The sequence below is a fragment of the Sitophilus oryzae genome, unplaced genomic scaffold (genome assembly GCF_002938485.1).
Source record: "Sitophilus oryzae breed Bouriz unplaced genomic scaffold, Soryzae_2.0 scaffold_169_pilon_pilon, whole genome shotgun sequence".
NCBI lineage: Eukaryota > Metazoa > Arthropoda > Insecta > Coleoptera > Curculionidae > Sitophilus > Sitophilus oryzae.
In genome coordinates, this window is record NW_022146390.1 from 1,840,509 (window position 1) to 1,861,651 (window position 21,143).

General features: G+C 33.0%; 3 protein-coding genes across 5 annotated transcripts; all 3 read right to left on the reverse strand.

Moving 5' to 3' along the window:
- Window positions 1-1,487: 1,487 nt before the first annotated feature.
- LOC115881129 lies at window positions 1,488-16,247 on the reverse strand. 3 transcript variants are annotated; one of them, XM_030898511.1, is made up of 12 exons: window positions 15,990-16,247; window positions 15,342-15,606; window positions 15,040-15,291; window positions 14,776-14,983; window positions 14,358-14,429; window positions 12,652-12,973; window positions 9,007-9,702; window positions 7,050-7,244; window positions 5,582-6,992; window positions 3,302-3,440; window positions 2,999-3,243; window positions 1,488-1,931 (listed from the first exon to the last, which is right to left on the reverse strand). In XM_030898511.1, exons 2-12 carry the CDS (start codon window positions 15,556-15,558, stop codon window positions 1,678-1,680), a joined length of 4,011 nt encoding a protein of 1,336 aa, XP_030754371.1. In that variant the 5' UTR covers window positions 15,559-15,606; window positions 15,990-16,247; the 3' UTR covers window positions 1,488-1,677. The 3 variants fall into 3 exon arrangements, with proteins under 3 accessions (XP_030754371.1, XP_030754370.1, XP_030754372.1); XM_030898510.1 differs by having other exon boundaries at window positions 1,488-1,937; XM_030898512.1 differs by lacking the exon at window positions 14,358-14,429 and having other exon boundaries at window positions 1,489-1,937.
- Window positions 16,248-16,423: 176 nt separating this feature from the next.
- LOC115881130 lies at window positions 16,424-17,324 on the reverse strand. The gene is made up of 3 exons (XM_030898514.1): window positions 17,051-17,324; window positions 16,922-16,992; window positions 16,424-16,867 (listed from the first exon to the last, which is right to left on the reverse strand). Exons 2-3 carry the CDS (start codon window positions 16,987-16,989, stop codon window positions 16,483-16,485), a joined length of 453 nt encoding a protein of 150 aa, XP_030754374.1. The 5' UTR covers window positions 16,990-16,992; window positions 17,051-17,324; the 3' UTR covers window positions 16,424-16,482.
- A 463-nt stretch (window positions 17,325-17,787) lies between these two features.
- Window positions 17,788-20,988, reverse strand: LOC115881133 (dynein assembly factor 5, axonemal). Its single transcript, XM_030898517.1, has 7 exons — window positions 20,106-20,988; window positions 19,498-20,056; window positions 19,254-19,437; window positions 18,709-19,204; window positions 18,356-18,649; window positions 18,104-18,295; window positions 17,788-18,052 (listed from the first exon to the last, which is right to left on the reverse strand). Exons 1-7 carry the CDS (start codon window positions 20,779-20,781, stop codon window positions 17,925-17,927), a joined length of 2,529 nt encoding a protein of 842 aa, XP_030754377.1. The 5' UTR covers window positions 20,782-20,988; the 3' UTR covers window positions 17,788-17,924.
- Window positions 20,989-21,143: the final 155 nt, after the last annotated feature.

The following is a 21,143-nucleotide window of genomic DNA, read 5'->3' on the forward strand; positions in this document are numbered from 1 at the left end:
CTCATCCCTATGACCTTTTTTATTTTTTTCAAATAAAAAAAATGAGATTCGGTATGTTAGTACATGACATAAATTAGGATTGATTGACGTATTCAATTGTTTCCGGTCACTTCCTGTATCACCGGAAATAATTACAACTTTTGATTTTTAAACGACACCTAGGTATTTTTTTACTTCATTCGATAAAAAATGACACTCTGAATAGAATGATATATGGCGTAGCAACCGCTGTATCAGCTGTATCAATGATACAGGGCCATTACAGGGCCCACTAACCTGAGGGGCTAAATATGATTTTAGCATCAAAATTTTTCGTAATTATGCAAACTTTGCTCATACTTTAATGACATCCCGTATCAACTACAGCCAGAGCACGCGGCCATCACGCCTTCGCCTGTCCCAGTATACATCAAACGGTTGCCAAAAATAAAAAATAAAATTGCTATATACCTAATAATAATTATTGTTACCCTTCTTGATTTTAGTTTCATATTTTCTTGTTTTTATTTTTATGTTTGTTTGTTGTTGGTTGTTGGAACGAATATTTATTTTATTTCTGTAGGTACAATTTTACCAAAGACCATACGTTGCTGTTTTGATATTTATGTTTATTGTTGGAAATAATGTTTATTTTATTCCTGTAAGGGGTAAAAGTTATTAATAAACTATAAGCTATTCTGATCAGACGGTAAGTTTTTTATTTTATTTACCCCCCCCCTCCCTCATGGTTCTGTCTCAGGGCCCCCCGAAATTCGTGATACAGGGCCCTTTCAATGTTAGCTACGCCACTGTATCATGTCAACTTTTGACATTTTCGCTTAAAAAAATCGTATTTTAAATTTTAATCTGTAACCCCCTGTAGCTACGAAACAAAGCAGAATTGGACCTATATCGGAGGCATCTCAAAAGTGGCTCACCCCTATAACTTTTTAATTTTTTCAGATAAAAAACGAGCTGGAAATGACTACAACTTTTGTTTTTTAAATGGCCACCCTCGGTATTATTTTACTTTATTCGATAGAAAATGATACTCTGAATAGAATGATATATCATATGTCAATTTTTTACACATTTTCGTACATGGTTTTATTCGAAATTGTGACATACTGTTCATAAGGACAATTTGACTCGAAATACAAGTGTGTAGTACCAAATTATTCATAAAAAAATACTTTTTCTAAATATGCCTCGTTTCATTTGAAAAAAATTGAGATATGATTAAAAATACGATTTGGGCATCTTTTAACTGGCCAGGACAAGACACTAAAAACATTAGACGATTAAATCTATTTTTCGGCTCCTTAATTAAAAATTAGTGTTTTTAACACAACCATGGCACTCTAGACTGAAATTTAAAATAAGAATTTTTAAAGCAAAAATGTCAAAAGTTGACATATTATATGTTATTCTACTAATTATGTCATATACTAACATACCAAATTTTATTAACAAACCAAATAAAAAAAAAAGTTTTTTTTTATCTGAAAAGGGGTGAACCACTTTTGAGACGCACCCGGTATATCGTTCATATAAGAAATAAATCTTATTTTTACGTGAGGAATATTCTCACAAGAGATGTCATGTTTTTTTGAAACAATCTGTATATTGTTTGGAAATTCATATTTAAAGATAATGGGGCATAACAAATTAAAGCAAAAAGACTACTCAAAGAGGATATTACACGGTTGTGCCGTAGGTACTGAACACAACCCTAGTACTGTCACTATCCAGAGTGACGTCTTCCGGACTGGCCAAGTCAACCCTCACACTGCCCGAATTATTACGCTTGCGCTGACCCCAATTGTTTAATGTCCACTGATACACACCCTCCGTCGATTGAATCGTGTCCTCCACTTTAGTGGGCGGACTGTCCAACGTCCCCGAGCTGGAACTCATAGTACCGCAGGAATCGTCGCCATTTCGAAATCGACCTATACCTTGAACGTCTCTTAGTAAAATAACGTTAGACATATACAGGATGTCCCTAAAAGGCCTGTATGAATACTTTATAAAGTTTGTGTATCAAAGTTATTAAGCTAAATTTTCAGTTTTAACAAAATGATATGAACACTTGAGCTGAAATAAAATATAGGCTTGGTGCATTCTACGCCGGTGCTGCCACCATCGGAGAATATCGTAAACAACTAGTATAAAGAAATACACGGGTTTAAATAGTGAGTATACGAAAAATTTAATATACAATTATTATTCTAAAAGTGTTTGGTAGGAAGTATTAAATGTGAAAATTCTAAAAACAAAAATAAAAAAGTGAATATTTTGATAACTTCACAAGGTCTAACTTGTATTATAATTTATTATTCCAGCTAAAAAACTTTTTAGATGAGTTCAAGTACGGTAGCTAGCATAGTTTTAAACACCGGTTTTGCTAGTGGGGCATAAGGTTCATAATTATAATTTTAGAAGATGTTCATAACATTTAATCACCAGTTGATTAAAAAAGTATACCATCAATATTGCAAATTATATTTTATCCTCTCATAGCATATACATATGTATGTCTATTTAATTTTTTGATTATGTAATAAGCACTTTGTTTACTGAATTGTTTCGTCCAACTGCTTGAAATCATTTTTGCTTTTGATCAAATCGTTGTTAGAAACTGTGAGGGCTATAAAATGTTGTTCCACGAGAGTTGAATATCCGGGAAAGTTGAGTTATTGAATGTTATTGCAACCTACAACGCCTTAATTACGCTCTCCTTTACGCGTTAACATTTTTTCGGCAATTTTATTAATATTTGAAATTGTCACAACACAACACGACGGCGACGTCTAGTTCGGATTTTTCTTCAATTATTTTTTACTATCCGAAACAGACGGCGTGAAATACATAGCGAAAATTTCTGATTTCTGCCGTATACAGCGCTGCGGGCGGAATTTTTTGAAATCAACTGAAATGCACCAAGCCTATAATAAAGAGTAATTTTTTTACAGACCTTGAATACACCCTGTATATTGAAAAAATCATGTTATCTTACCACTATCATCTGGGGATGCATGGTGTTCTTCGATACACCTCAATATGCTTTGGCAGATGTCAGACTCTAGCGAAATTGGATCGTCTGAATCCCTATTGTAAATGGTAACTGCTATTTGAGCTGGATGGGGCACGGGTAAAGGTATAACCATTTTATCTGGAGAATATGGTTTGTACCTTTGTTTCCAGGGCATCCATAACGTAGTTCTTGTGCCTTTTAGTGATCCTAGAGCCGTAGTTGATTCACTAAAAGGAAGTGATATTGAATAATAGCTTAGAAAAATTGAAATTTATTCAGTCCTACACTTTCTTTTCAGACTTTTTCCCGGTCGCAGACTGTTTGACCCTAGGATTGAATGCCGAAACTTCTAAATATGGAGCGTGTACTTGAATATTTCCTCTTGGTGTATATACATTTCCTAATAAGTCTGGCCCTCCAGCTCCTGAAAGAGTAATAGATTATATCTATAAAATCTATATCTTGAATTTGTAAAATTAAAGTCCACCAATCAAAAATTTATACTTTATAATTTATTAGATATTTTGATATACCGATCGGGTCATCGCAAAAAAGTGGTCTGGATTTTAACGTGTAAGACAGTGACGTAGACAGCTTAATAACAAATCAAATGTAATTAAAAAGAGATCAAAGGGTTGATACATTTCTTCTATGCGGTATAGCCGGCTTTTAAATCAAAATTACAAGCTGCACAAGTAGGCGTTTAGGAAAAATGTTATCATTCATCTAGGGTTGGATCGTTATTTTTCACAATTAATTACCTACTTCATTTTACTACAGCTGTAATAGATTATTTTACTACAGCTGTATTATATTTAGCTTAGATATATTATCTCCATTTCTGTAGTATACACGAAAGTTTTTAAAATAGTTCATTTATTTTCTAATTTATTTAAGGCAAAGATAAAAATATACTTATACCGGCTTGACAAGAAATGGACCTTGGATCGCCGTTCACTTACACGTATAGAAGTGAATCGCTATGGCTATCTTGTAAGTCGAAAAGAGAAAAATGCGAAGTTTATTACCCATCCTCACATATCTCTGCCTACACACGTAAAAACCGGCAACACTGTATGCCGCTTTTTACTTTATATCTCTCTGTCTGTCAACCGGTCGTTTATATTATCTCTGTCGCGTGCATTAAAATACATACCACGGAGGTAAATACAGACAACAGAAGTAAAGTGTCCACATATACCGGGTGCGTCTCAAAAGTGGCTCACCCCTATAACTTTTTTATTTTTCCAGATAAAAAAAACGAGAATTGGTATGTTAGTATATGACATAAATTAGGATTGATTGACATATCCAATTGTTTTTGTTCACTTCCTGTTTTACCGGAAATGACTACAACTTTTGATTTCTAAATAGCACCCCCGGTATTTTTTTACTTTATTCGATAGAAAATGACATTCTGAATAGAATGACATTATATTTGTGAACTTTTGACATTCTCGCTTAATAAAAAATTGTATTTTAAAATTCAATCTAGAGTGCCATGGCTATGTTAAAAACGCTTAAAATATATGTTTGATGTATACTAGGACAGGCGAAGGCGTGATGGCCGCGTGCTCTGGCTGTAGTTGATACGGGATGTCATTAAAGTATGAGCAAAGTTTGCATAATTACGAAAAATTTTGATGCTAAAATCATATTTAGCCCCTCAGGTTAGTGGGCCCTGTAATGGCCCTGTATCATTGATACAGCTGATACAGCGGTTGCTACGCCATATATCATTCTATTCAGAGTGTCATGTGACTTAAAATTCTTAATCAAGGAGCATTGGAAAAATAGATTTGGTGGTCTAATGTTTTTAGTGTCTTCTCCTGGCCAGTTATAAAATACTTAAATCGTATTTTCAATCATATCTTAATTTTTTCAAATAGAACGAGGGTGGTTCATTAGCGTAATTGGAAAAAGCATTTTTTTACGAATAATTTGATACCACACACTTGGTATTTCGAGTCAAATTTTCGTTACGAACCGCAAGTTATAATTTCAAATAAACCATATGCAAAAATGTTAAAAGTTGACATACGATATGGAATTCAATTCAGAGTGTTATTTTCTATCGAATAAAGTAAAAAAATACCGAGGGTACCATTTAAAAATCAAAAGTTGCAGTCATTTCCGGTGAAACAGGAAGTGACCGAAAACAATTGAATACGTCAATCAATCCTAACTTATGTCATATACTAACATACCAATTCTCGGTTTTTTTTATCTGGAAAAATAAAAAAGTTATAGGGGTGAGCCACTTTTGAGACGCACCCGGTATATGTGGACACTTTACTTCTGTGGTCTGTATTTACCTCCGTGGTATGTATTTTAATGCACGCGACAGAGATAAAATAAACGACCGGTTGACAGACAGAGAGATATAAAGCAACCAAACCAAACCAAACCAAATTTCGTTTTTTTAACTAAAAAAATAAGAAAGTTATAGGGGTGAGCCACTTTTGAGACGCACCCGGTATTATGATAAAAATTGTGAGAGGTAAATTTCGCGTAAAAAATCGTCTGCACTATAACCACTCCTTAATAAATAAACTTGCAAAATACCTAATTGTGCACACTGAACCATCTCTGTGTATCTAGTCAAATCTGCCTGAGGATGCGGGTCCAGTCGAAACGTCGTATCGCTATGATCCAGCGGCGTCAAAAAATCTAAACTAAACAAATCCGAATAGAGCAAGCCAGCCAATCCGGCCCAATCTCCAGTGCTCAAAGCCTTATTATCCCAAAACTCCTCTTCGTTACAAGATAAATGTTGAAAAATATGAGCGGGATAGAACTTTTCCAGCATCATCGCACCTTGCTGAATAGCGATTTTCAATTCTAAAGTAGTTAGTTTTATTTTGCTTTTTACAGTAATGCTTAATCCCGTTTGTAAATCTCTACGTCTACGTTCCAATTTCTCGTGCAAAACAGTTAAAAGATCCTGACCCTCTTTTTCTAGGTTTTTATAAGGTCCGTTTTTAGCAAGCTGCGCGGAAAAGCTGCCAAAACACGCTTCGACGAAATGAGTGAAGTCTTTCTGAGGTTGAACTATAGTGTTTTCTATAACCGTCTGATACGCTGCTAGTTCGTCCCACTCCATTTTCGCTTCAAAAGCTGCCAAAGCTTGTTCGGGGCTGATTTGGAAATAATAGTCTGAAGCAAGCCCGGGTCCGGCGATTCTTTTTACTACAAAACTATCACTTGCAGGTACCCTGCCTCGCTTTTTGATAATAAGATGGAAGATTGTGTTATCCCACATCAGCCTGAACCAATATCTAATTATACCACCGGCAAAAATAACTAAAGATACTAGAGGGCAAACTATAGCTGCTATAAAGAGAGCTGCGACTGGTTGGAGACAGCCTTGAAGAGCTATATTCCACAAAATCGCTTCGAATATAACGAAATACCGGTTTCTATGAGATTCCGGACTATCTAAGTCATATATAATTCCATTGGTTATCTGCACTAATAAAGTGAGCAAAGGCATCCAGAAAATTGCTGTAACGGCTATAAGTAGGCTAGTGGTAATGATAAAAAGACACACAACAGGAAAAACAAACACCAAGGCAATAGTTCCAAAGAGACCTTTAAAAAAATAATTCCAGATTCGATTCAGATGTCTAGTCAAACCTTTTCCGATAAATCCAGTATCTGGTTTAGTTTCGAAATGAGTCCTAGATTTAGAAATATGTCGCCAAAGACTTAGCAAGCGAGAAGCCAAGGTTGAAGTTAGACTAGACTTGCGCGGAAATAAAGTTCCGTTGACTTGTGACAGTTCAAGGTCTGGCATGAAAGGTTCCAATAAAAATAGGGCTCTAAGTCCGATGGGACTGCACCAAGGAAGGACAATACCGAAAAAGAACATAGCATTCCACGTCCAGCACCAAGTTCTGTGGAAGTAATTGAAAATTCTCCACAAGGGCCATCGCGTCGTAGTTGTTCTGACAATCTCCTTTTCCACCAGAAAGACCTGAAAAAAAAACACGCTACAAATATTACTGTACTAATCATTTAAAAAGCAGCTTACAGGCTGACTAGGGTCAGATCTAGGCGTAGTGATGCTGGTTGCTTGTTTGCTGAGCACTGTCGGTACTACTTCGGACTGTCCTTGGAAATTTCGGCGCACTATCCAGTTTGTCGGCAACCATATTTGCGTTGGCCAAAGAAAACTCCTGGTAGGTGTTTTTACTTTCTTTAACTCCCTTAGTAATGCCGGTTCTCGCTAAACACGTAATTGAATGATTAAAACGGTAATTACAGTACTGTATTGAAGAAAATAGCAGTGTAATCTCTTTAATTTGAACACAAATTCAAAATATCAAGAAAATTCCAACATCTGACATTCACTCAATATCATAAAATGTCTGACAAACACGCGGTTTTCGTTAGCGTTAGGTCTCCATATTAAATTAGAGAAAATAAAATTAAAACATAAACCTGAAAATATACAGGGTGGTCCGAACTGTATTCGGCAGCACATTCTGCATATAAAAATAAGTAAAAAAGTTCATATAAATGTATGTCCTAAAATGCTTGGTTTCAGAGATACAGGGTGTAGAAGTTTCATTTTTATTTCAATTGATTTTTTCCAAATTATTTCTGAAGTAACGCCAATACTAAAATTTCTATTTGGGAGGTTTTTGACATGACAAATTTGATTTAGATGTCAATGTAACTCCTATTTGTAGGGGGCGCCACCTACATGTGTTTTAACTGTTTTGAAGAGTGATAAACTTTTCGTCCGTACCCGTATAAAAATACTGAGTGAAAGAATATACATTTCCGTGATTTTTTACGTAAAAAATGTCTCTAAGTAAAAATAGCTACGAGCAACTGTTCTCAAGATATTGAGAATGAAAATAGTCAATACAGGTCTTTATTGACAAAAAATAAATATGTTGACTAGATAGTTTTTTGACTGATATGATAAATTTGGGAACTTTTTATTTTTTTCAAATTAATCTTAAATTTTTCTTCGAAAAAATGATGATAAGACAGTTTCTGTTGAACTTTTGGCACAAAAACATTTCAAATTTATGATTTCGGTCTAATAACTATTTAGTCAACATGTTTAATTTATCTCAATAATGTAAATTGATAATTTCGGTTCTAAATTATCTCAAGAACCATTACTCGTAGCGATTTTTACCAAGAGACCTTTTTTACGTAAAAAACTTCGCAAATGTTTATTTTTTAACTCAGTAGTTTTATACAGGTACGGACGAAAAATTATTATTTATAAATTATTATATATTAATTATATTATTATTATTATTATATTATAATATTATTATATTATTAAATATTATTATATTATTAAATATTATTATTACTTTTCAAACCAGTTAAAAATATGTAGGTGGCGCCATCTACAAGTAGGAGTCATAGTGACATCAAAATCAAATTTCTCATGTCAAAAAACTCCCAGATGCCAATTTTCATCCAAATATTGACGTTATTTCAGAAATTATTTGGAAAAATTCAAAATAAAAATGAAATTTCTACACCGTGTATCTCCGAAACCAAGCGTTTAGGACATACATTTATACGAACTCGTTTACTTATTTTTATCTGCAGAATCTGCTCCCGAAGTTTCAGGAATACAGTTTATTTTTTTAGAGAGATTATAATAGTACTTAGGTATAGCAATATCATCTGGGTATTATTTTCAATTCTAGATACAGTCTATTGGAGTTTTGTTTTAAAAATCATGATTTTTATGGTCTAAGGAGGAGTTCTAATTATTAACCCCCTCCCATGGGCACGCCACTGATATGTACTAGTTAAAAAAGTTAACGTAACATTCATTCTTATTTAAAATAGGTGGTAAAAGACGAAATTAAAAACAAAAAATTAAAAAATACGTTTTTTACTACGTTTTTTTTCTATTTACTAAACATATTGTAAAGCAAATTGGAGCTGACCCATCTAGAAAGAAGGTGTTCAAACTAAAGAGGTAGCTCTGCACCTTATAAAAGTACTACCTCTTTCATAAATGCTAAGTCCCTGTTTAAAAAATAAACAGTCTGATGTAACCTCTGCGAGTTGCAAAGCGCCAAAGCCTCCTCGTGAGCACTCCACTGATTCTCAAAACTAAACCTGAGATCGGAATTCCGTAATTTCGACCTTAACCACGGCCGTATCCGGGATAATATCGGATGAACATGATTCAGTCTGTTTTTATAATCCTCCTGAGTTTTCTGCAGCCGATGTTGTACGTTCTCGACCGCCCTGTGCATCAGAACCACGCTCTGAGCTTGTTGCACCAGTAACTGAGCAATTCCCTCGCCGAGTACGTTTATATCGGGATGGGAAAGGATGCTGTTGTATACCCTTTGAAGGTACTCTTTCATAACAGCCTCGTTCACCTCTCTTTCGATGTTCTCGTCGGGCATCTTCTGAGCTCTCAGTTCGGCGATGAGTCTCTCGCGAAAGTGGAGGAACCAGCCCCTGGTTTCTTTCTCGAGAATGGTCATCAGAATTGGCAAGGCTTTGCGCATGAGTGCGCGGTCCCATAACCTCAAATCTAGTTCTGAGCCGGAGGGAGTGAGGAATCTGTAGGGTAAGGAGACGGGAGGTTGGCTGCATTCTCTGGCCACTTCGAATTTCTCAGTTGCTGCCCTTCTAAGCTGCTTTTTTATGTAGGAACATAAAATTTCTAGTGCGTCTTCGTTTTCGGCCTAAATAGAGAAAAATTCACATGACGTCATGATGTTAGCTATTAAAAGAAATAATGTCATTATTTTATTGGCTTATTAAAATATGTTAATGTAACTACTAAATATATTTTTATGAGTATTTGGTAATATACAAAATACCATGTGAATGTGATAAATTTTACATTGGTGAAACATCTAGACCCTTAAATGTTCGAATTAAAGAACATAAAGATTATTTAAGAAAGGAAGATTTTTACAAATCTAAGATTTGTCAGCATTCATGGGACATAGGGCACAGAATAAATTTTAACAACGACAAAATTATAAGAAAGAAGCGATAGCCTCCAAAAGAAACATAAAAGAGGTTTTTTTAATACAATCTAATAAAAATAAATGTATTGCTCATGCATCTGTAGATGTTAGTACAACTCCCAGTGGATGACATACCAAGAATTTACAACTTTGAGGAACACCTCACTGTAGTATTGGGTAATAAAAAGGATTGGAAGAAAGAAACGCTTACTCAGCATATAAAAGACCATACCATCACGTGGTATACTGATGCTTCCAAAACCAAAGCAGGGACAGGGATAGGAGTATTTGGGCCGAAAACTGAATACTCCGAACCAATGGGCACCTACCCCAGTATCCTTCAGGCAGAAAATTGCGCTATCGAAAGATGCGTACAATTTATCTTAGATAGGAACTATCGAAAAATAGGAAATTGCCATCCTATCCGATAGTCAAGCAGCACTTAACGCGATCAACTCAGTAACCATCAATTCGAAGTTGGTCAAAGAATGCCTAGAGAAGCTCAACAAATTAGGCAAAGAAAATAAAGTCCTCCTACTCTGGGTGCCTGGTCACAAAGGGATAGAAGGCAATGAAAAAGCAAATGATCTAGCTAGAAAAGGAGCGAACACTCCACTAACTGGACCAGAACCGTTCTGTTTTCCAAATGGGAACCAACTGAAAGCGGAACTGAAGAATCTGGAAGACTCCATCCGTAACTTGGAATGGGTATCCTCCAACGGTCTAAGACACTCGAAAAAGTTCCTTAGAACTTATGACCGAGAAAATCAAAGGTTTTCCTTGATTTAAGTAAAAACAATCTTCGGATTGTCACGGGGTTTCTAACAGGACACTGTCTCCTCAACGAACACCTCAGTAGGCTGAAACTGAGAAACAACGGCGAATGCAGATTTTGTGGGGAAAATGGGGAAACACCAGAACACCTCATCACTGAGTGCGCCGAGACGACGACCATTCGTGCCATGAACCTTGGTACGTCTGATGTCGAGAATGGAGAGCTAGCCTCTGTGGAGCCGTCTCAGATACTGGCTTTTCTTAAAGCCCTGAGACTGTATGATGAGTTATAACTCGTTATAACTCAAGAAAGGGGAACACACAATAGATCTACAGGTCGCGGTGATTAACTCCCCTCCTAAACATTCTACATTCTCTAGATGTTAGTAATGTCTCGCAATCGCTTCTTTGATTTTAAAGAACATAACATAAATAAACATAACATACGTAAAAATTAAAAATAATCATAGAGAAAGTTTGAGGCTTTTTGGTTTTACCTTATTAAGTAATTATTGTTATCAGGTAATAATTGTTAATTTTGAAGTTTAACTTGATATGTAATCACAAAACATCCCCCTTTAGAACTTCGTCTGTCATGTTAAGAAATGAAAGTAAATAATAAAGCGCCTCTCGTGTTTGTTCGCACTCAAAAAATTTCAATTAGTGCCTGTATATATTTTTAATATATTTTTAAATGTACATTTTTTTAATTGTTAAGTAATATATTACATTTAAATGGAATATATTACATAACAATTATGTCAATTACAGGATTACAAGTTTGTTTTCTAACATTTTTTAAATAAAACGAATTATAAAATTTCAATATATGTATATTTGTCGTAAGTATGAAAAAAGTAAAATATAAAATGGACAAACGCTTACTTACATTGCAATAAAACTTCCACTTTTAGTTTTGCAATCCAAACGCAATATTTCTATTTCACAAATAAAAATATCCGACAACACTAAAATCACTGAAACTTCCGCGGCTGACAACGAAAACTGAAAAACATAACGGCATTTTTTGTTTTGGACCTGCATATCAACATTACGCTGTACTATTATGTGTTTGTTGTTGAAATAATATTAAATATCTAATTATAACTTGTACATTTTAATATTTTAACATGATTTTAACTGCTTTTGACAATAACTAACTTTTTGTTATCAAGATGACATTTTAGACGGCAACTGACATATATGTCATAATATTTGAATCTTAAATATGTATGTAATATAATTTAAATTACTATAATGCAACTTTATACTAAGAAAACATTTATACATTCACAAAATACAACAAAGTCTAATAATATAGTTTGAAAACAATGAATATTGAATTAAAATTGAAAAAGTTAAGCGCGACCCCTTGTGTCAAAATTAGATGATTAAATTTTCGCAATTTTTACACCATTTGATGACCGGTGGCGCCTCTAGTGTTTGTTCGGGCGGTTGGTCTTTTACTCCCGCTTATGGCCATTAAAGAAAAAGTTCTAAAGGGGGATGTTTTGTGTATGTAATTTTAACAGAACGTCAACGGTTTTTGTAAACATATGGTAAACATATCTGTTTAAAAAAAAAAACTAAAGTGTTCTCGAATAGTTGAATTTTAAATACTTTTTTTCTTTATTCTGTGTATTTTTGTTTGCTGCCGACGACGGAAAGAGATAAACTTTCCGAAACGTTAAGCAATAAGATTTTGCCATAAAACCACCGAGTTATATGATACTTTGATTTTTTAATAATAAAATCCATATACCTTAGAAACCTGTTATTTTAAGCTCTTATTATTTATATAAGTCATGTATATAAGTTAATATTTATTATAAGTAACAATATCAGTTCAAACTGTTATTCAAAAATAACAGTTTTCACACTTACCCTACAAACTAATTCAGCAACCAAATATTTACTTCGCTCCTCTCTAATTTTCGTATCCAAATTATGAGCTTGCAAGCTGGGAATCCCAACCAGGATGTCGAGAATACGAAACAGACCGCTGATAAACGATTTCGCGGCCTCCTTGATGCTGAAGAAGTGCGCAAACAATCTGCCCATGGCGGTGACGAAAATGAAGCGAAGTGCCAATGCCAGGTCGTTTAGTAAAGAATTCCTGCTATTTTCCCTGCCTTTCTGCAGCAGCTGAGAAAGTTTCCATCGATGCTGTTGACCGGGGAAATTGATCGACTCCACCTCAAATTCCCTGAAAAAAATTATCTTGATACGATGCAATAAAAATTTGAATAAAAATATACAAAACTAATGTTAAAAATTGCAAAAGAGCATTCAAAGCAACATAAATAAAACTAATACAAAATAAACGTAAAAAACCTTTTATACATTATGATACTTATTTGTATAAAGCTATAAAAAAGATACATAGATTTTTTTTTGGAAAATTTTTACTAGATTTAAAAAAAAACAATTAATTCTTTAAAGTATATTTAATCTTTCTCAATTTTTAAGATAAAAAAAAATAATCAAAGGTGTAGTAAAAACAACGCTGTTCAAAGTCAGGCATAAGTTAATATTGTATTAGTCATATACTGGGTGCGTCTCAAAAACGGCTCACCTCTAATAACTTTTTTATTTTTTCAGATAAAAAAAACGAGATTTGGTATGTTAGTATATGACATAAATTAGGATTTATTGAGGTATTCAATTGTTTTTGGTCACTTCTTGTTTCACCGGAAATTACTACAACTTTTGATTTTTAAATGACACCCTCGGTATTTTTTCACTTTATTCGATAGAAAAAGACACTGAATAGAATGACAGATCATATTCTGTCAACTTTTGACATTTTCGCATATGGTTTATTTAAAATTATAACATGCGGTGCGTAACGTCAATTTGACTCGAAATACCAAGTGTGTGGTATCAAATTATTAAAAAAAAAAATGCTTTTTCCAAATATGCTAATGAGCCACCCTTGTTTAATTTGAAAAAATTGAGATATGATTAAAAATACAATTCGGGCATCTATTAACCGACCAGAGCAAGACACGAAAAACATTAGATGATCAAATCTATTTTTCCAAGGCTCCTTGATGTAAAATGAGCGTTTTTAACAAAGCCACATGACACTCTAGAATGAAATTTAAAATACGATTTTTTTAAACGAAAATGTCAAAAGTTGACATACAATATGTCATTCTATTTAGAGTGTCATTCTATCAAATAAAGTAAAAATATATCAAGGGTGCCATTTAAAAATCGAAAGTAGTAAAAAATAAAAGTTATAGGGGTGAGCCACTTTTGAAACGCACCCGGTATTTAATTCCAATAGTTCTGTGCTTCAGATCTTTAAAATTTTACATTTTTTTAGATAATTTATTAACAGCAGCAACGTATATTTCATAAGTATCATAATGGTAAATTATACTCATAAAAGTTCTAAACAAAATAAGCTATTTAGAAAGTTAGTTACCATATTATTTCAACCTGAATATGTACTACCTCTTAAAATGAAAAAAAAACTGCAGAAGTACATAACAAATAGCCAGATATAAATGCCAATAACAAAATCAATAAAACAGTTAAAACAATTGTAGAATAGAAAGACACTGCACAAGAATCCAACATACCCATGTAATCTAATACTTTCTAGCTGTTCCAGGTTCAACCTTTTTGGTTTTCCAAACTTATCCTTGTGCAAGCTTTACAAAACAATATCTTAAGTTTACAAATAAATAAAGATAAATTTATATCTATTCCAAAAGTTTTGTAGCCATAATAAATATTATGGTTTAATACAACATTACATAACTTTCTGAATAGAACCTAGGAAGTAAGAAGCAAAAGAAAGTGCCTCAAATAATCAGGTCACAATACTTTATTAAATCTATCTAGAAATAAATAAAATCTTTAAGTGCCCCACTGTACGTTTACTTGTAGGTCTGAGATATTTACTATAGTTATTATGAAATAATCAATATACTTCAAGCTATAAACATATAGCTACAATTTCATATAAATATATTTTATAGTGTTGGTGTACCTTACCCACGTTCTCTGATGTATTCCAACTGTTTTCCAGTCAGTTTCCTGGGTTCCCCTTTCCCATCGACAGCAACTGCGTCCAGTTCATCAAAAGAAGGCGCTATAAACAAGTCCCTAAGATGATATTTTGTTCTTGACCTGCCCAATGATCCATCTGATGATACTTGAGATGTTGGAAAACTATCACACTGCGAAACTGGATTTGGAAGTACTAAAAAAAATTATAAGTGTTTTTTTGAAACACTTCAGTATGAATTATCATCTTACTAATAGGAAAAGTCTTCCAGTGATACAGAAATTGCTCAGCAACTTGTTTAATGTTGTTCACAAGTTGTTCTACTTCGGGAGGAGCTCCAACCAAACTGATTTCAAATTTAATGGGTTCCTTTTCTGGCTGCAAAGCGTCCGGTCCAACCAATCCACTGTCATTGCTACTTTTTAAAGGGTACAAAGATGTTGGACGTATACATTGGTTGTCATGATGAAAACCTTGTGACGAATTAAATTCCACTTTAGGTACTAAAATACATAAAAAGTTATTCTCAGTTATTGATAAATTAAAGACTTACAGTCAGGAGGATCTCTTAAATAATCTTTTTCTTGTATATGAATTCCACTTTTTGATCTGTGATGTCTTCTTTCTGTATGATGATCTGAGACAGCACTCTGACCAGAATCAGACCTATTATGTCCTGAGCTTGATGATCCATGTCGTTGATGGCCTGCTGACTCAGATCTCCAATGTCCTGTTGAAGCTCTTGAGCCAGAACTTGGTCTGGAACTCATAGCTAAACTCCAACAGGATCTTCTGATAAGCCTTCAGTCATGCCAATTCTAAAAATAAACCTATTATGTTTCTATGGTCTCATTCACCACTGTCTTTAAAGTAAAAGACATTAGAGTAAAGAAAAACAATTATTGACTTTGTTAGTGTAAATAAATCATTATTGATATTAGCATAAGTACATTAAAAAACACTAAATCTATAACCTATTAAAACATAATAAGCTTAGCTTAGCATGTCAGATAACTATTGTTATTGGTAGAATAGAAAATCATTTTCTTTGTTAAAATACTAAATATCAACACTCTTTAAAAATGTTTAATCTATATAATTATAACTCTTTAAAATGCAAACACCTCTAAAGAAACAGATCTATTAAAACAAACTATGAAATGTGAGGAATGTATTTTATTACATAAATAAACACACTTACATAGTAGCTTATTGTTTAAATTTCAAACTAATATTCGAGGTCTACCAAAACAGCAAGTATCCAGTCGTAGCAGGTCATTTTTTATGAGTGATTTTAAATATAAACAGGCGCGCATATCATTTGGCATTCCAGATGTTCACAAATAATAATTGGGGCACTTTACTTCCACATTCCTCCTACTTTACTTCCCGAAAATAAATCCAGTTTATGAGCTATTCCAAAACACAACGCACACAACACCCTTCTTCATGACATCTAGTTCAGAGACATCTATGTCGAATGATTTAAAATAGATGGTGTTTATTTGGTTGCATAAGTTTTTATTACTTTTATTTAAAAAAATTATGTAAAAAAATATTAAAAATCTATTTTTTTCAGAATATTATTAATTAAACATAATCATGACATTTACACGGTGGTAAAAATGTAATTGGTAGATTATAATAATTTTATTGACTAACAAATAATTACAGATTCTTAAAATTATATTCTACTAGCTGAGCTGCTTCATCTGCTTTTCTTTTTCAATTTCTTCTAAACGTTTCCGAATATCTATAGTTTCAAGACCATGTTCCTCATTATATTTAAGAGTTAATTTTAATTGAGCCTCTTCCAGGCCCTCAATTCTACTATATAAAGATTTACTAAATTCTTTATCTATGTCATTTTCCTCTCGAAGAATACAGAAATATATAAGGAAAGCTGCTATACTAACTAGACATACATAAGGTTCGTACCATAGCCTTTCATGTTCTACACCAGTTCTTGATACTTTAGCTTTATATTTAAAGGCTGGAGTGGATGAATACCGAACTGGTGAATCATCTGTATTTTGCTCAGTTTTGTTTCTTGTTGAAAAGCGGTTCTTATTAATGACACTAAAATATACATGAGGTAATATGTAAAATTTAATGAATGCAGTTTTTACCTACTTTCGAACTGAAGTGATGCATTTAAAATTACTAGCACAAAGTGGAAGAAGTCGTCTTACTTGCAGCATTACCTAGACAAATTGCAACTGGTCTTAATGCCCTTTGTTTTAAACTAAATAGATTCTTTACCGAATTTATAATTCAAAAATATATAAATCACATAAAAATAGTATAAAAGTTAGGTTAACTCTATTTCTCTCTCTAGTAAATATCTCTATCTCAAGTCTCTCTCATGAAGTTCACTTCTCTTTCAAATTATTGGCCAATATGTGGCTAATACATTATTTTTATCATATATAATTTGGTTGTTTTATTTCTTGACCTTTTTTCAGGTATTTGGTGCACGGTGCAAAAACTTAAATGGCAGGATTTGGAACAAGAATTGCCAAATCCTGCTGTCAGAGGGCTGTTAATCTGTTCTGTGATTTGGTGGTTGACCCTCATGCTCAAAATATATGCTGTTGCTCATATCAGTAATCATTCAGTTAGTTATTCTATGCTGTTGCTCATATGTTTTAAACCATAGTTTTAAAGGTTTTAAACTTTTACCCTTTATCAGCCTTTAACAATGGTCTTAATTTTTAAGAGAACTACTTAAAATCTGTTTTATTATTTAAATAAATTAGCCTGATTAATTTAATTTTTATCTTCTGGTAATATCTACTAAAAAACTACCACACCGTATTATAATCTGTTTTTAGCCCTAAATTAAAAAATTAATACAAAATACATCGTTTAATAACTCAATTTTGTGTCCCGCATATTGAAATATCTAAGAATTGAAATTTTTCATAAAAAAATAATATTCATTCAAATCTTTGAATTCAAATTAATGTATATAATTTTATTTTATAAATAAAAAAATATTTTTATCAGTTTTATTTTTTATTAGCAAAACAAAAATACACAGATAATTGAACATTCATCCATGGAAGGAAACGCTAATCAGTTAATTTAGATATATACATAAAATACCTAATTAATAGGTAGGTACAGAATTGCACTAAGGTACAGTTTGAATATATTTAGCGATTTCATCGCATCCTTTCTGGTTTCTCAGTAAACCCCGATGAGCTTCAATTTTCCATGATAATTCTTTACTACAAATTCTAGCGAGCGTTTTAAACGATTCTGAAAATATTTCTGTAATGCATAGAAGATAATATTTATCTGTAAGCTTACCAAGAACTAAATTTTGAACAGTCTCGTCGTCATCATCAAGATGCGTAATTAATGTATCAATTACAAATTCGCGATGGCCTTTGAAGTGTTCCTGGGTAAATTCGTTTGGAACATCCTGGAAAATCTTTGGAATATAACTTAGAGCACATAAACGAACTTTCTCGGTTGGATCATCCAATCTTTTCAATACCTCTACAAGTTTTATTATTTGGTTTTAAGTCTTAATAAAACAAACTTGCCAGTAAATATTACCTGGGTAAACTTTTATTAAATCATCGTTAGTCCAAACGTTCTTGTTTGAACAGATATCTTTCAATAGGACGACACATTCAATGGCAACTTTCCTACTTTTGTATGAAGCATCTTCCATTAGTGAAAGTAGAAGCGGCTGTAGTTTTTGAGCAACAGCAGTTAAAACATCGCTAGAGACAAATAATTCGACCTGCTGTGTTGGAAGGAAGGCACATTTTAAACAGGTGGCTGCCATGGTCCTGATAGCCTCAGCAGTAGATCCAGCATGCCAAACCAGTGATGGAATAAAGACCTCTATGAATTTCAGTAATTAAACATTAGATATATATAGTTAAATTTCTATTGTTACATACCTTCAATCAGTTTTTCTAAAAACGACGTTAAATTTTCGGCTTTTTGAAAGATTATATCTTTATTTTCAAATACAGAGGCTAAAGAATAAAAAGTTTTCAGTCTCAGTTCAGCATCTGTTTCATTATCTAACACTTTAATCAGTATCTCAGATATTATGTCCAAATTTACACCAAAAGCTGTTTGACATTCTTCAAGCAAACACAGAAAAATGCATGCATTATCAGTCATTACTGTCCATGACTTAGGAGACGTATTTATATGAATAAATAATTCATTTGAATATTTTAGTAAACATTCTTCAGTATCTGAGAAGCCCAGACATTTTGCCAAATATTCATATAATTTGATTGTAAGCTCTTCAGCATTATTTGGATCTTTTAAAGACATAAGACTTGTAATAATTTTAAACAGATGATAGCCTGGGTCATCATTGCATTTATCATATTTCTCTAATAAGGCTTTCACGCATTTTAATAATTCTGATTGGTATTTTTGCTACAAAAAAATAGTCAATGATAAGTTCGTATTAGTTGTAGTCAGTTACTTTTCGACTGCAGCAAATATAATCTTCACTTAACAGTTTACTTATTGGAAATACACCTTTGGCCATATATTCTATTGGAGCCCCTTTAATCAATGAAGCCATAACAACTAAATGGCCGTGATGTGGTCCATCCTCAATAACTGGCAAAATAATCTTGGACCATGTATCAAATGGCACAAATAATCTAATAATTTATAGTCTTTTAAGTATTACTAATTTTTAGAAATACTTACAAGTTTATTACCCGATAATTTCACTGGCTTGAATAATGTTAGCTACTACTCTTGAATCCTGATCTCTAGCAGCCGAGTACATTGCTGGTAAGAGATTTTGAAGATTAAAAGTTAAGTCTTCTTCAGCATGCAAAGCTAAAGAACACAGAAGTTGACTGCATCGAACTCGAATATCCTCTTGCCAGTTAGTAAGCTCATTTGATATAGCTGAAGCGATTTTGCTGATATTCCTTTGAACCAGTACTCTACATCCCAAATTTGGACGTTTTAAATGATTTGGATAATGTTTAGGCATTTCTGTTAAAAAATCCAGCTTATCTTTTAAATCTTTTTCATTTTCCTGCTGGTATTGGAGACCCACCTTTTCCCATAACATATGAGCTTCAATTCTAGTACTTTCAACTTCATCATTTAACCCTGTTAATAACAAAGGAAGCATTTTGTGAAAGTAGGAGTACCTATCACGTTGATATAGCATCCACCTGGCAGCTTCTTGAGCTACTGTTTGACGAACTATTGGAATTTGATCAAACAATTTCTCTGCCATTGGAACAATAGCCTCATCAACACCTTAAAAAACTTATTAGAAAATTCAATATATCAAAATATTTTAACAAACCTTTATAACTGCTATGCATAATTATTTCCCCAACAGTTTTAATTGCTTCTACACGAACTTTGTAACGTTGATGAGAAAAACAACTTAAGACAGGTTTTAATAAGGATTCGGCTTGCATATGAAAATCTCTGGGTAAAGCTATAGACAGTTTTCTTATCGTTTGACAACTTAATTCCTTTATGCTAGGATACTTATCTCTAACTGTTTCACAAAAAATCTTAACTGAATCATTTAGAAATGGCCTTAGCTGTTCAGTATTAGAGTATTTTTCGATAATATTATCCAAAAACTGAAGCATTTGCAACCTTATTTCTTCTGATTCTTCAATAAGTTCAACACTACCTATTCTTTCAACTAATATTGGAAAAGTATATGTTAAATAAAAATCATTTAAAGGTAATCTTTCCATTATTATGTATGTAGCAAATTTTATTGCCTCTTCTCGTACAGTTTCAGATTTATCACGTAAACCATTTAAAAAGTATATATGATTTTCAATAAAAATCTTTTGTAAATCATCAGCGCTAAAATCATTCTCCTTATTTGTCAAAAAATTCTTTAATTCCTGATATGTTTGTTTTCTTATTTTTCTGTCTGGACTATGAAATCCTAAGCAAATTTTCTTTGATTCGGAGACTTTCTGGCTCATTTCTTCTTCGCACTTTTGTATTACCATAATGTTTAATAACAGTATAAACTCTGGTATAAATTCAGGTGAGTATCACTTAGCAACACAACCGGTAAAGGCTTGTGGTTCACAAAATTTAAAGTATAATTAATTATGCAAGTATTCCTTCCTTATTTAAGTAAGTTTAAACAATTATTTCATAGAATTACTTCTATCATATTTCTTTCTAAAATTATTGTTGACATCGTTGCCATGGCTATGACATGAGAGTTGTCATTATTCATGTCATTATTGATCTATTTTTGTGAATCTGTGGAATTACAATTGACCACAGAATGATTTTTAGATAGTACCAGTTTGGTTTCTTCAAAGTTTGGTTTAAAGGCCACAGCTTTCAGGGCTATCCGGCC

Excerpts from the sequence above, each read along its gene's own strand:
- LOC115881130 (XM_030898514.1), bottom strand. The coding sequence starts at position 16,989 with ATGCTGCAAGTAAGACGACTTCTTCCACTTTGTGCTAGTAATTTTAAA. Across the intron at positions 16,868-16,921 it reads TGCATCACTTCAGTTCGAAA|TGTCATTAATAAGAACCGCT; the intron begins GTAGGTAAAAAC and ends TGTATATTTTAG.
- LOC115881129 (XM_030898510.1), bottom strand. The coding sequence starts at position 15,558 with ATGAGTTCCAGACCAAGTTCTGGCTCAAGAGCTTCAACAGGACATTGG. Across the intron at positions 9,703-12,651 it reads TTGCTGAATTAGTTTGTAGG|GCCGAAAACGAAGACGCACT; the intron begins GTAAGTGTGAAA and ends TTCTCTATTTAG. Across the intron at positions 1,938-2,998 it reads TGCATCCCCAGATGATAGTG|GTATAGGTCGATTTCGAAAT; the intron begins GTAAGATAACAT and ends GAGACGTTCAAG.
- LOC115881133 (XM_030898517.1), bottom strand. The coding sequence starts at position 20,781 with ATGGTAATACAAAAGTGCGAAGAAGAAATGAGCCAGAAAGTCTCCGAA. Across the intron at positions 19,205-19,253 it reads ATATTTGCTGCAGTCGAAAA|CAAAAATACCAATCAGAATT; the intron begins GTAACTGACTAC and ends ATTTTTTTGTAG. Across the intron at positions 18,053-18,103 it reads TGTTCAAAATTTAGTTCTTG|AATCGTTTAAAACGCTCGCT; the intron begins GTAAGCTTACAG and ends AAATATTTTCAG.